Below are 13,849 nucleotides of genomic sequence, written 5' to 3'. Positions count from 1 at the left end.
TTCAATCCCCAGCACCCACACAGTAGTTCACAGCTGTCTGTAACTCCAGTTCCAGGGACTCCAATGCCCTCTTCTGGCCTCTAAGGACATCAAGCACACAGTCTTGAACTGACATGTATGCATGCATACATACATACAACATTTTAAAATTTTTAATAAGTAAAATACTGTAACCCCATCACAATTCCATTATTATATTTTTCTGAAAAAGCTTCAAGCAATATGATTACTTACCTTTGCTGCTCTCCTTATATAGTTCCTTCATAAACAATGCCAATGCCAAACCTACGATGTCCTCCAGTTCCTCAAGGGGCGTTGACTTAAAGGCTTCGACAGCTTTGTCATATTCACCAATGGAACTAAGAAGCAAGATAAAAATGTTAATCTTGGTTTTGTGAAAGTATACAAACACATTCACTCAACTACTTTTAATGACTTATCTACATGTCCATTTTTATAGTAATTTAGCAAATAATATATTAGTCTTCAGGTTGTTGAGAAGATTTAAAATAGAAGGCACACCGTAAGTAGAGTATAACAGAATGATTTAGCTTCACATTTGTTTTGTTTTCTCTTAAATTATATGTGAAAATAACTAGCTCTGCTAAAGTTAAATCACTCTCTTAAATTCTTTGTTTTTTAACAAACTTTACTTAAATCCCAAGTTATAAGAATAATTTTAGGTTGGCTTTTATAAAAAAAAAAATTCTAATTTTTTAAGCTTACTATGTTAGTTAGTATCCTAAGAATATGGATCTATAATATCCAGTAAGTTATATGAATGGAATATAGGCACAATAAAAGTCCATAGAGATAATTTTATTGTTCGGTGTTTCAATATATAGTGAGAAAAACTAACATTAGGGATCATTAAAGCAAAATAGCTGCTTATCTTACAATGAGGTCACATAAGCTCAGCTGCCATCAACTAAAGATGTCTTTAATTGATGCACATGTGTGTCTGAGTCTATGTCACATGTATGCAGGTGCCAGGGAAGGCCAGAAGAGAGCATCAGATCCCTGAAGGCTAGAATTACAGGTGGTTGAGAGCTGCCTCACATGGACACTGGGGTCCAAACACAGGACCTCTGGAAGAGCAGCAAGCACTCACAACTGCTGAGCCATGACTCCAGCCCCAACTCTTACCTAAGTAACTATTTCTGAGACTCTTGTTTCTGGTATTTATCACTATAACCCTAATCGTCTTTAAAATGTTTTGAAATACTTTTATAAAAGCATTTTAACCTTTGAAGCTATGAGTTAAAAACACAAGCAACCTTTGCTTCTTAATATTAGTTTTGTAAAGATGAAAAACATAAAATTAAGCTCCAATTTTGAAAGAAGGCCAGCTTTTGATGCAAGAGAGTTGTTTGTACATATGTGCGTATTTATTTCTTTAAATAAAAACTCTTTTCAGAAATGTATAGAAGAAAAACACAGGAAAAGGAGTAAGGGGACTTCAGCTTTATGACTTTTCCTCTAAAATGAAGCTGAAACAAACTGACAAGAGTTTTTATGTGTTATTTGAGTGGTGACTATTCACTGACTTACGCACTATAGTTTTACCATATGCCTGTGCTCAAGATATTGCATAACAAAAACAAAAAAGGAGCTCAGTGGTTAAAAGCATATACTAGTCTTACAGAGGACCCAAGTCAGTGCCTACTAGCTAACTCAGGACTACCCATTAAGTCAGGTTGCAGGGGCTCCAACATCCTTTCTGGCATCTGTGGGCATCAGGCACACACATGTTGCACCTACATACAGACAGACATGCTCACATACATATGAACTAAAAATAAATCTTTTTTTAAAAGAAAGAAAACAGGTGGCCAATTTTCCATAGAAGTAAAATTTTCTTTAAAAATATTTATTCTTTACGAAATATCAAACCTAAGAAGAAGATATGCTGCAGTTTCTTACTCTAGGTGTTCTCTGCTTCAATAAAACCAACAGAGTTCTACCAACTACTAAAATATAAGCTTAAAAGAATTCATAGGCAAGCAGAGTAGTAATATTTCTCCATCGATAGACTTGATTAAATTACCGCAATAACAGGAAGTAACTGGGCTACCTCATGCCTCCATGTGCAGTTCCTTAAAAGATGTAGAGACTGGCCCTAAAATACCAAGTTGCAATTCAATGTTCAAACTAACCATTCAAGTTTAGGGCAACTCTCATCTAAGGAATCCCCCTGTGAGTCAAAAGCCTTCTTCCTATGTATCTGCTCTCTGGCTTTACTTCTACTCTGTGACGAAATTGGTCTGCCTGTCTTTTTAGATCAAAAGACTTAGAATCCAAGGGAAGATCTTAGCTCAATTGTCCTGAATTTTTTAGCACTGTTTCAAATGAGCTCCTAGAACATAATATTCCATAGCCAATAAGAATAAATCCAACTCCCCAAATAGTTAAGTAGGCTTCTATCAGAGAAAACTTCCACCTCCCAAACGTTCCTCTATCTGGTCCATAAACCATCAGCTCTAACTTCACTCTTCACAAGGCATACTCAAGCTAGGTTTTATGGGTAGAGAAATTTAAACACATTCTGGCCCTCGAAATAATATATCCCAGTGCTCTGGACACTAGTCTTCAGATCTGTAGGGCCACAATTTTCCCTGAGAAATAGATTCACAGAATTAATGAGGAAAGATAGCCTTACCACAACAATCTGCCCCAGTTTCTCACTGTAACACTGTAAGTATGTTGGTCTTCCGTAGAATGTAACAGGGAAGTTGCCCTTTAAAAAAAGAAGGACAAGGTATTTTAAATTTTCTATGTCCAACATTTTGTTTTACTCACTCTTCCTCAGCCAAATCCATGGGTTTATAGTCTTTTCTTTCAATTCTACTAATTCTTTAATGCTGTTCATGGCAGCTTGTATATATTTCAGTAAATTGATACCAAAGAGGCACTTAAATGTATTAAATTTTAGGTTGTCAGTAAAAAATAATCTTGTTTTTCATAAGTAAAGCCATTTATTATTCCATGTGAGTTGTAAATATTCTAAAATCTGTAATCTAAGCATAGGCAATGACCATATCAATGTTCTATTTTGACACACCAAAATTTACTGAAGACATTCTTGAAAATTCATGTAGGAAGGCTGAAAATTGAATACTTTCTGAGGTTGTTCACACAGAAACACTAAAAGACAATGCATTAAGGGAAAAGATGAGAGATCCTTCTAAACTTAGAATACATTTACCAGGAGCTAAAGCCAACATTTTCTTCTTCCACTGTACTCTCTATAGGCAAGGAGGGAAATGTCCTAAAAGCTGAGAGCTTTTTAAAAATGGTTTCTTTCTTTTCTTTCTAAAGACATCTGCCAGGAGAAATACCCAAGAAAGGCTTTTTACCTACATGATGTTGCACAAAAAAACAATTTGCTCAGGAAGCATTAACAATGTTACAGAGGTGGCCTGGAATGTGTCAGAGCAGAACTGGTCCTGCCCCTTGCTGCCTGGGGCATTGGGTGAACTAACTAGGGCAATGGTAAGAGCTCCCCCCTGGTGATGAGGATGAAGGAGGGCAGGAGGGCCATCAAACCCCCACTACTACCCAGGCCCAGAACCAGGGCAATGCACTATGAGTACACCCCCACATTCACCCCATCTACAAACTGCTATAACAAGTAAAGGGGCCGATCCTGCAGATCTGAAACTACAGGATCTCCATGAAACAGGGCAGCAAGAGGATATCCAAGAGTGAAGGAAGATCTAATATTGATAGTGTAGCAGAAGCCAGAGGCCTAGAACCAGACCAATGACTCATTGCAATGAACATTTGCAAATAAAGATGTATGAACTAAAGTGTATACCGTGTGACTCACTGTGACACACTACAGCTTCCATGTCCTTTTGTTGTGGGAGTGGGGGAGGTTGCAAGGGCAAAGGGTATATATGAAGGGACAGGGAAATGAGTGGGACTGGGTATATGATATGAAATCTACAGTTAAAAAAATGTTAGAGATTAAAGACTACACTTATGGTTAAATTTATGCACTATTTGTATTCCAAGCAACAAATATCATAACATATAACACAGCTGCTGTGGTCAGTGCATGTCTCTTTTGTGGCTGTGGAGTTGCCACTTTAAGCCTGAGGCACAGTGATGTCGTTTCAGCATTTCTACAATAACAACAGCACACACAAAGGTAGCATACACAGTAAGCTGTTTTATGTGTTAACTGTTCTACTCTACTTTTAATTTACTCTAAGTTTATTGACACGCTAAGAAGAAAAGTGTGTTTTTTATAAACCTTTCTCAATCACCTGGGGGGAAAAAAAGAAAAAACAAGGAAAACTTCATTATGTAGCCTCCAGTACCATTTAGTGACACTCCTTTGAACTACATGAGAATCCACAGAAGGATGTAGTAAGTACTTGAGGCACTTCTTTACACCTGACCATATATCTTCTAAATACTCACTCACGTTTGAAGGAGCGTTGCCTTAAAGTTAGGCAACTGGCTCTTCCAACCTTTATTAGTAGTTACTCATGAGATCAACAGTTATTTTCATATTTACCTACCATTACTGTATAGAGAAAAAAACTAGTGGCTTTCATTTCCTACCAGTCTCCAGGATATCCCTCCACTCTAGTACACTGGGGTTTTGTTTGTTAAATATGGCAAACTACTTCTGTTTGGGAGTATTTGCTCTCACTCTTATCTGAATGCATCTTCCCATATTCCCTGATCCTGGATGCTATTTTAATTCTTCCTTAGCAACTTCTAGTAACCAGATAGTATTAGCTTACTGAGTATCTCGCATTAAGGAGTTCCATGAGAACAGGGACTTTGTCTGTTGTAATTCTCTGATAAATTTCTCATGCAAGGACACTGCTAGGTACAAGTATCCAACAAACATTTATGAACAAGCACAAATACCTAATAGATAATAAGGTAAGTCGAGAAAATATTCATGTTGCTGTTTCTTATCTGACTACAAGAAATAGATCTTCCTAAAACAGAATCTATGAGGGTTTGGTTTATGCCCTTTTCTAGTCCCTGTTCCCTAGCTAATGGAATGCAAAACAGAGCGGAAAATGTGGGATTTCATCTTTTCACCTTCTACAAGGTAACACAATAACACAATGAGGACTGGGAAAGGAGTGAAACATCACATTAGTTCTTTTGTCAAGAGGCTAAACTTTAACCGAATACAGACAACACAGTAAGTAATGTCCACTAAGCACACCTACCTTTGGTATGCCTCTGCTGCTTCTCTTCTTAACTGTAGATGTTCATTTAAATAGCCCAACATTGTGAAAGCTGGAGCGTAATTCTGAATTCTTTCTAGAAATTAACAAATATGTTTAATTTGTATGTGTATATACACATACAAATTACAAATTGTATATATATACATATTATATATACATAATGTATATATACATATATATGCATATATGTTTATAAAAATTGTATATATATACATATATATATATGTATATATATATACAAATTGTAAATATACATACAAAAATAACAGTAAAATTCTTCTTGTTTCAGTATCTCAAAACAGGAGATTACCTACTGAGAATAATGGTATTTATTAAGAATAATGGCCTAATTTATCTGGAATATACCAGTGATCGTTGGCTAATTCTTCTAAATCACTGAATAATATTAAAGAATTATATGTGGTTTCTAGTTGCATTGTATAATTTAAATGTGTTTTCTTTAAGTCCTTAGAACATACGTCTCTAAATGGAATGTCTCCACCAAATGACTCCTCTCAGAGCTCAGGGAACCCTGCAGAAGAGGCAGAAACGGTGTAAGAATCAGAGGACATGTGGAGGACATCAGGAGAACAAGGACCTCTGAAACAACTAAGGAAGGCTCACATGAACACACAGAGACTGGAGCAGCACCACAAGGACTACAAGCTTGGTCCTCTGTGTATATATTATAGCTTTCAGCTTAGTATTTGTATGGGACTCTACAGTGTATGAATGACTGGGTCTCTGATTCCTGGGCCTGTTCTTGGGACTCCTTTCCTTCTGTTGGGTTGCCTTGTCCAGCCTTGATGTGATGGGCTTTGCTTTATCTTAATATATTTTATTTTTCATGTTTGGTTTAAAAATAAACCAAAAACAAGTGTTTTAGGTAAAATTATTTGAAATTGTAACTCAGTAAAAACTAGTTCTGACATTTATAAAGAAATTCAGGATTTTGCAATTTTTTAATTAGTTCTTAAAGAATTTCATACAATTTCTTGGCTAATCAATTAAGCTTCTTCCCTGCAATTTAACTTAGCAATGATTTTCTCTTGGTGGTTCTATTTGAAACTATATATTCTAAAAAAATAATTCAGTATTTCACACCAGAGAAATGGACTTGGGTACTTTCAATATAGTATTTTACAATTTTTATGTTGAAAGTGCATTATATATCTACATTGGACAAAGAAAAATATGTCTTCCCTAATTACTTAAAGCTAGTATTAAGAGCAGGCTTTCATATCCCTATGTTGTTTAACAAACATACCACAAAAAGAAATCCTATGTGATGGTTGGGAGTCTATATAATGTGTGTAAGCATAAGGTGTTTGACTAACATTATAGTCAAAGTCATTCCTAAATCACAAAGGTCATTTTACAGGATCACAAAACCATCAAAAAGAGTTAGAAGCTCCATCTGCCATGGTCTAATAATGCAAACTCAGTGGGACAGACAGTAATGTTCTATATCTTCTCCTCAACATCTCTTCTTTTTTTCTGCTTTGTATTTCTGGCCAAGCATACAGCATTTATATGAGCCTATGAAAATAGTTCCACCATTTAAAAAACAGCTATGCATAACTGTTAAAAAAAACCCAATGTGTTCATTATTTTAGATATCTGCATTTTATTAAAAGCTTTACCTCTTTATATAAATCCTTAAAGTTACTTATAAAGTAAGGAAATGCATGAATAAGGTTTCTGAATGGATATGTCCTCATCTCTGAGGATTTATCAGTGCCCTTCTTGTCAGCATACTCCAATAGAAAACAACATCCCAGAATGCTGATGCCAGTAAACTCATTACCTTCTTCACAAGCGGCTCAGACGAAATGCACAAGAGAACTGACTTGTCAATATTGGGCCAAACCATTATTACTTCATATTATTCAGCTACTGGTTTCTTTTATGACTACCCCTGCCAAGAACTCAGCTTAATAATTTGCACAACTCATCTCACTAAAATCCTACGTAAAAGGCACTTTGCCTTTTATATCACAGAAACCTAAAATTCATTTGTATAGTATGCCCAAGGACTCAATAATGACTAAGTAGTAAGGCAGACTCAGTGATGGTTCTATTTTAAAAGACAGGAAATTATTACTAGGGAAAGCTAATAAGCTTCACCATTCTGCCAGTTTCCTAAATATAAAAGTATATTTTTTGCAGTATCTTATGGGATAATCAGGAGTTAATAGGAAAGGTTAAAATCACTAGGCATGGGCTTGACATCTTATAAGTATTATCTTATCTAATTCTCCTAACTATACAACCTAGAAATTGTGATTTCTCTCACCAGAAGTGAAACCCAAGTTAAGGGAAATAAAATATCTAGTCCACAAACTGAAATGGACTTTTACAGAGGAGTCACTGTAGCAGCAACCCAGAACCACAACCTTTAACACACTTCCATTATTACAAGGAAATCTTGACTCAGTAAGCAATAAAGTGAGTGTAGTCCCTTTTCCAGAGCCATGACGTTGATTGAAAATTGCAGTAACAACTTCCGAGTGGCAACAAAAAGGCAAATTAACACCTGAAAGAACACTGATATTTAACATGAGATGGGAAAATTAAAAAATGTACCCATTTGATATTGTACCATATATGATAGGTATCTCACCTACAATGTATTTACACACTTCAGTGGTCTAATATTTTGCCATATACAATAGGTATCTTACCCACATATTTACACAGAACACCCTGTGCTGCAGGAACAGCGTTCATCTGGAGAATGTTGTACTTGTATAGCTCTGTTTCTCTGTTGCTTTTGTCTTGTAATGTTGTACAAACCCAATATGCATAACCTATGGCTCCTTCAGTCTTGAAAACACAAAGTAAACTTATGACAATCCATATTTCAATAAAATTTAGAAATAAAATGTTTCAATAACAATATTATCAAAGCTTAGTCTTCTTTAAGTACCTTTAACAAAAGGCAGCCATGATAAAACAAAGCAAAATGACACCAACAAACCTACTGAGATCAATTTAAAGTCACTTCTCTAATTCTGAGTAGAATCAAATACAACAAAGAGCAGAAAACAGAGGCTTGCCAGATGGGCTGGTTTCCCCCTTCTCAGACCATTCCCACAGGTTAAATCAAACTAATTCAATATCTTTTTAGAGTCTAGTTTACCAACTAAAGCCATCCTTCACTTCATGTCTATTTTTTCTTATGGCATCAATTTGTCTTCCACAATACTCATTACATGCACTAAATCTCACTGTGGAGGATAGAAGAGACAGCTCAATGGTTAAGATCACTGGCTGCTCTTCCAGAAGACACAGGCCCAATTCTCATCACCCACATGACAGCTCACACCTGTCTGTAACTTCAGTCCCAAGAGCTCCAAATGTCCCCATCTAGCCACTATGGACACTAGGCACATACTTGGTGGACAGATATACATGCAGGCAAAACACCAAAATACATAAAAATAAATAAAATTTGTAATCTCATTGTCATTTTTTTATCAGCTTGAACACTGAAGATGAAAGCAAGTTCTAGGTAAAGACTATCTGATTCTAAGATAGGGTAGAAACAACAGCCATCATCAACACTTTATACCACTATGCCACTATTCCTCCTGAATGGATACTGTTTGCCCACTCATGAATTCTCAAGAAAAACAATCGAGTCTTACATGCATGCTGAGCTCTGTAGTGTGCCTGAAGAGATCCATGGTGTCATAACTTCCAACTGTCTCTGCAATAAGAGCCTGTTAAAAGGATTTTTGAAAGGTTTCCATTAATTTAAAAGAAATAAAAATAATGGTAATAAATGGTTCTAGAAGAACCAGAGATTTACTATCCATGATTCAAAGCAAAGTTAGTTTCACTTCCAGTGCTACCATTTTTAACTATGCCTGTGAGTTGTGTCCTGAGATAATTATTTTAAGAACAAAATACTTTGAAAACAGAAAACATTTTAAAATGTAGGTAAAGATAATATTTCCTAACCTAGAGCAAAATACCCTGAAACAGTTGTGTCATAAGATTCTGAACTCAGACAGAAATGCAAACTCCAGTGCTTCCTGTCTAATAACTGGCACAAAGGACGGTGCAGAAATGCCCTGCCCCCATGTGCCACTGCACCTAATGAAGACAGGACACTGTCGAGCTATCTGCTTGCACTACCATATAACTTGAATTACACCAAGATACCAAAGCACAGTAAGACATACCCAGTCTTTGACTAACAGTTCTGATACATGTGATGCGCCTATTGTTGCTGAACCACTTAGCAATTCATTAACATTCTCCACTAGACAAGGAATTCAGTTTTTCATGTGATATGACTGAAGTAAAATAATCAGTCACAGACCCAGACTAGTAACAATTAACCCGATTCTGTCTGGCAGAACACAAATCTAAACATAAAGAAAAAGTAGTCATAAATGCACGACCCAGTATGAAGACTTTATAGAAATTACAAAACAATAGCCAAAATGATCTTTGTAAATATACATTGTCTTTGCAAATGTAAATTTAATAAGAGTTCTAGGTGTATTTTTTAGGCAAAGTAATAATCAGATTCCCGGGATTCAAAGTTTAATCACTGCCAGCTGTGACACAATATTTAGAATGTCTGAGTTTAAATTTCTACATCTTTAAAGAGTATAACAATAGACATTGCACAATGATTGACTAAAATATTCCTTGCTAACACCTAAGCACAATGACTAGCATGTAGTAAGTTCTCAATGATATCATTATCATCATTTGTGATCACTAATGTTATCATTAACACTAATATGAAGTTATTTTATATTTATGTTTATTAATAACTGTTATCTTACTTGTCCAATCCAGCACAATAAATAAGATGGATCAAGGGACTGAGCCATTTTGAAAGCTTCATGAGCTTGCTAGACAAAAAAACAAGAAAATACCACATCAAGCAATCTCATAAACTTCAACTGTTTAAAAAGCATAAAATAAGAGAAGTCAAACATGTGGTGAATATACATTAAAAAAATTTTCATTGTTCAACCACAATTAGTAATACCTGGATACAATGTTTTAGCTATACTCTTAGAATAATGCTGTGTGCAACAGATTTCCCTATAGATTAAGAGCTCTGGTCCCCTGCAAAATAATACTATAGGTTTCCATCACTTAGACTGCAGAACTTTTAAATAATCACATACCATATGCTATGTGTGAAAGAAATGATTAAATAAGGCTGAATCTATTCCCCCTTTTTTGAGGGAATAAAAACTCACAATCAATGAAGCTGGAGCTATGAACCCTGCTCCTGGAGAAAGAGAGGTTAATAATACAATTCTACAAAAAGCAGTCAAGAAACATAAAAGACACCTCTCTTCAACCATAAGCTCATACATGCCCAGCTTTAAAAGAAACAACAAAAGCACACTTATTCCATACTGTTTTCCACTGTTTCAAGATAATCCATGTGGTGTAAAATAAGAGACTTTCAGTTTAGGAAAAAGAAAGCTTATGAACAACAATTGAGACTTAGCCTCAGCCTTGTCCACACTAAGTGTGTCCAATGGTTCTGAGACTCAGCCTAGGCCTTGTCCACACTAAGTGTGTCCAATGGTTCTGAGACTCAGCCTAGGCCTTGTCCACACTAAGTGTGTCCAATGGTTCTGAGACTCAGCCTAGGCCTTGTCCACACTAAGTGTGTCCAATGGTTCTGAGACTCAGCCTAGGCCTTGTCCACACTAAGTGTGCCCAGTGATCCTGAGACTTAGCCTCAGCCTTGTCCACACTAAGTGTGCCCAGTGATCCTGAAAGTCAGCCTAGGTCTTGTCCACACTAAGTGTGCCCAGTGGTCCAGACTTGGCCTAGGCCTTGTCCACACTGAGTGTGCACATTTTCACTGAGCTACAGCTACATACTTCACATGTCTTCAGATCTAATTTAAGAATTTCTTTCAGTCTATTTACAATCTTCCAAAGCTGATCATTTTTGCAATGCATGATTAATGTATCCTCAAGAATATGGAAGGTTTTTTGTCAAAGGGTAAGATTCAGCACATTGACTAAACCAAGAAACAGTAAAGATGTGACACTATGTCTAGATTTGTGGAGAAGTCACAGATATGGCCTATGTACATGATTCCAGGAACTAGGTTCCAGCTGCTCAACTGGGAGGAATTCTATTGGGATATTTAAGGGCAATAATATTTGTTGAAGCCAAATTCTAAATCATAAAACCAAATGCTAAATTTAATATATTAAAAAATACTAACTGTTGCGCTGGGTGTTGGTGGCGCAAGCCTTTAATCAGCACTCGGGAGGCAGAAGCAGGCAGATCTCTGTGAGTTCGAGGCCAGCCTGGTCTCCAGAATGAGTGCCAGGATAGGCTGCAAAGCTATACAGGGAAACCCTGTCTTGAAAAACAAACAAACAAAAAAGCCAACCCCCCCCCAAAAAAAACCTAATTGTCTCTCTTACCTTCACTCATCCAGATAAATACAACATACAAAGAACTTCTCTTATTGTTGCCAAATTCATTAATAAGAGAATTATCTCCATCTATTAAAAAGCTGAAGTAACAAGATGGCTACTACACAGTAAGTTCAAGGCTAGTGTGGACTATACAGACAGATGCCGTCTCCGAGAAGAAAAAAAAGTATACATAAATATAAAACCAGAATTTTCATGAAAGGAAAAAATAAATACTACATATTCATTACCCAGCATAATGAAACAAATGCCACCAATTAACTAGCATATTTCACATACTGGACAAATAACACATAAAATATTTTTTCACAAAGTCCTATATAGAAAATAACATTCATTTTTAACATTAAAACTGATAATGATACCTCAATGTTTTCGGTCGCAAGGTATAGCACTCCTAAGTTGGTCCATGCAGCAGCATTCTAAAAGGTATATATATAAAAAAATAGGACTCATTCAGAGACACTTCTTTTCACAGTGTAGAGCAGTTAATGCAAAGACTCCTAGCTGGTCAATGTGCCTGCCCAAAAAAGAATATCTGTATCACACCCTCCAAGGGTTAGGGGACACCTCAGAAGATAGAGCAGAAAGAACAAAGGAGCTGGGGGATGGAGACCAGTGCTCGCTCAAGTCTTCTGAATATAACACTGTTGGCTGTTGCAGTCATGAACACAAAGCAGGTATGGTTACCTGCACAAGAGCTGTACAAGGGTGAAGCTCAATATGCTATTATAGCTCAGGAAGGAGCTCACCAGGCTCCACACATAGCTAAGCAGCTAATGGAGATTACGGAGTCCTTTTTCTTCAATGGTGTAGCTACTGCTAACTTGTCCATACACCAGCAAATAACCCCACATCCATGCTCAGGCAAGCAATCCAAATTAAACTCAGTAGTTCACTTTAAAAAAGCAAAAATCAAGACATGAAGTGGGAAGGGATCAGAGTGAGTGGGAGGAAGAGCAGAGGGAGTTGTATATGATCAAAACACATTATGGACATGTGTGAAATGGCAAAGAATAAACTTATCTCCTCAAAGTAGCCCTGACAACCACATACATACATGCACACATTCACACACAAGGAAACACACACACATGCAGAATAAATGAATGAACAGGGTGCAAGGTGAGACCCAACACCTGAAAGTAACCTTCTATGTCTACAAGCATTCCATGGTAGATGAGCATCCCCCCCTCCTCTCTCTCTCTCTCTCTCTCTCTCTCTCTCTCTCTCTCTCTCTCTCTCTCTCTCTCTCTCTCTCTCTCACACACACACACACACACACACACGGAACACTTACAATTTGTTCTGCCTGGATAGATTTGATGAAACAGTGCTGAGCAAGAGCATAATTTCCAATACCTGAAACATACAGAATCTAAGTAATCAAACTTTATTGCCTGAAAACAAATAACTGTGTAAAGTAAAATAAGTGTTACTCACCACGGTAACATGCAACCACACCAAGAGCATTCCAGTATAAGTGATTATTACTGTCCAGTCTCACTGCTTTTTTCAGACACTGAAAAAGAAGTCAAAGTAGATTAATTTTTTATATCTTGAATATCAACATTTATATTTTTAAAATGTGGTTTAATGTTAAAACAAAATATTTATCAATAGCATTGTTCATAAAATCACTGTGTTTTTAAGTTCATGTGAAATTTCTCCTACTTGCACAGATTTCTCCAGTAGCTCTGTAAGGCCATCTGTGCTGCTGCCTGTCTCTGCCAGATGCTGTGCCTGGTGGTAATAGTTAATTCCAAGATCACACCATGTGTTAGATGTAGACATCAACTTTAATGCACGACCATAACACCTGTGGAAAAATTAAAATGAATGGTATGGATGCTTTTAAAATATAATGTTCTAATTCAACTCTAATGGAATGACTGGTATTCTCTGTAAATCACCTTCCTCCTAGATGCAGGAGCTCATCTTTCTTCAATACTTCACTTCCTTCCTGCTGACCGAGAAGCACTCCTAAGACACGAACATGCACTGTAGACGGTGAAACAGCATGCAGGCTGGTGCAGGCATCCCCAGCAAGCTTCCAGAGGCAGGACACATCAGCTTGATGCTGCAGTGCCCTGCAAGGAGAAACAGGAGCTTTCCAAATTATGTCCAAAAGCTCAGTTGTATGCCTCACAGGACTACAAAGTCTTTGAACAGAACTAAATCCCCAGT

At 36.7% G+C, this 13,849-nt stretch overlaps 1 protein-coding gene across 2 annotated transcripts in view; it reads right to left on the bottom strand.

The window, feature by feature from the left end:
• Positions 1 to 13,849, bottom strand: part of Ttc37 (tetratricopeptide repeat domain 37) — a 103,097-nt gene that overhangs the window by 43,783 nt on the left and 45,465 nt on the right. For both annotated transcript variants that reach the window (XM_027401836.2, XM_027401837.2), the window contains 11 exons: positions 13,576 to 13,752; positions 13,337 to 13,481; positions 13,106 to 13,184; positions 12,963 to 13,024; positions 12,028 to 12,084; positions 10,028 to 10,096; positions 8,873 to 8,947; positions 7,907 to 8,048; positions 5,202 to 5,295; positions 2,660 to 2,737; positions 235 to 359 (listed from right to left, as the gene is read on the bottom strand). In XM_027401836.2, coding sequence (XP_027257637.1) covers positions 235 to 359; positions 2,660 to 2,737; positions 5,202 to 5,295; positions 7,907 to 8,048; positions 8,873 to 8,947; positions 10,028 to 10,096; positions 12,028 to 12,084; positions 12,963 to 13,024; positions 13,106 to 13,184; positions 13,337 to 13,481; positions 13,576 to 13,752 — 1,103 coding nt within the window. The remainder of the gene's footprint in view (positions 1 to 234; positions 360 to 2,659; positions 2,738 to 5,201; positions 5,296 to 7,906; positions 8,049 to 8,872; positions 8,948 to 10,027; positions 10,097 to 12,027; positions 12,085 to 12,962; positions 13,025 to 13,105; positions 13,185 to 13,336; positions 13,482 to 13,575; positions 13,753 to 13,849) is intronic.

Source organism: Cricetulus griseus, chromosome 2, assembly GCF_003668045.3.
Source record: "Cricetulus griseus strain 17A/GY chromosome 2, alternate assembly CriGri-PICRH-1.0, whole genome shotgun sequence".
NCBI lineage: Eukaryota > Metazoa > Chordata > Mammalia > Rodentia > Cricetidae > Cricetulus > Cricetulus griseus.
Note: the sequence above shows the minus strand (reverse complement) of the source record. Positions and strands in the feature narration are given on the sequence as shown.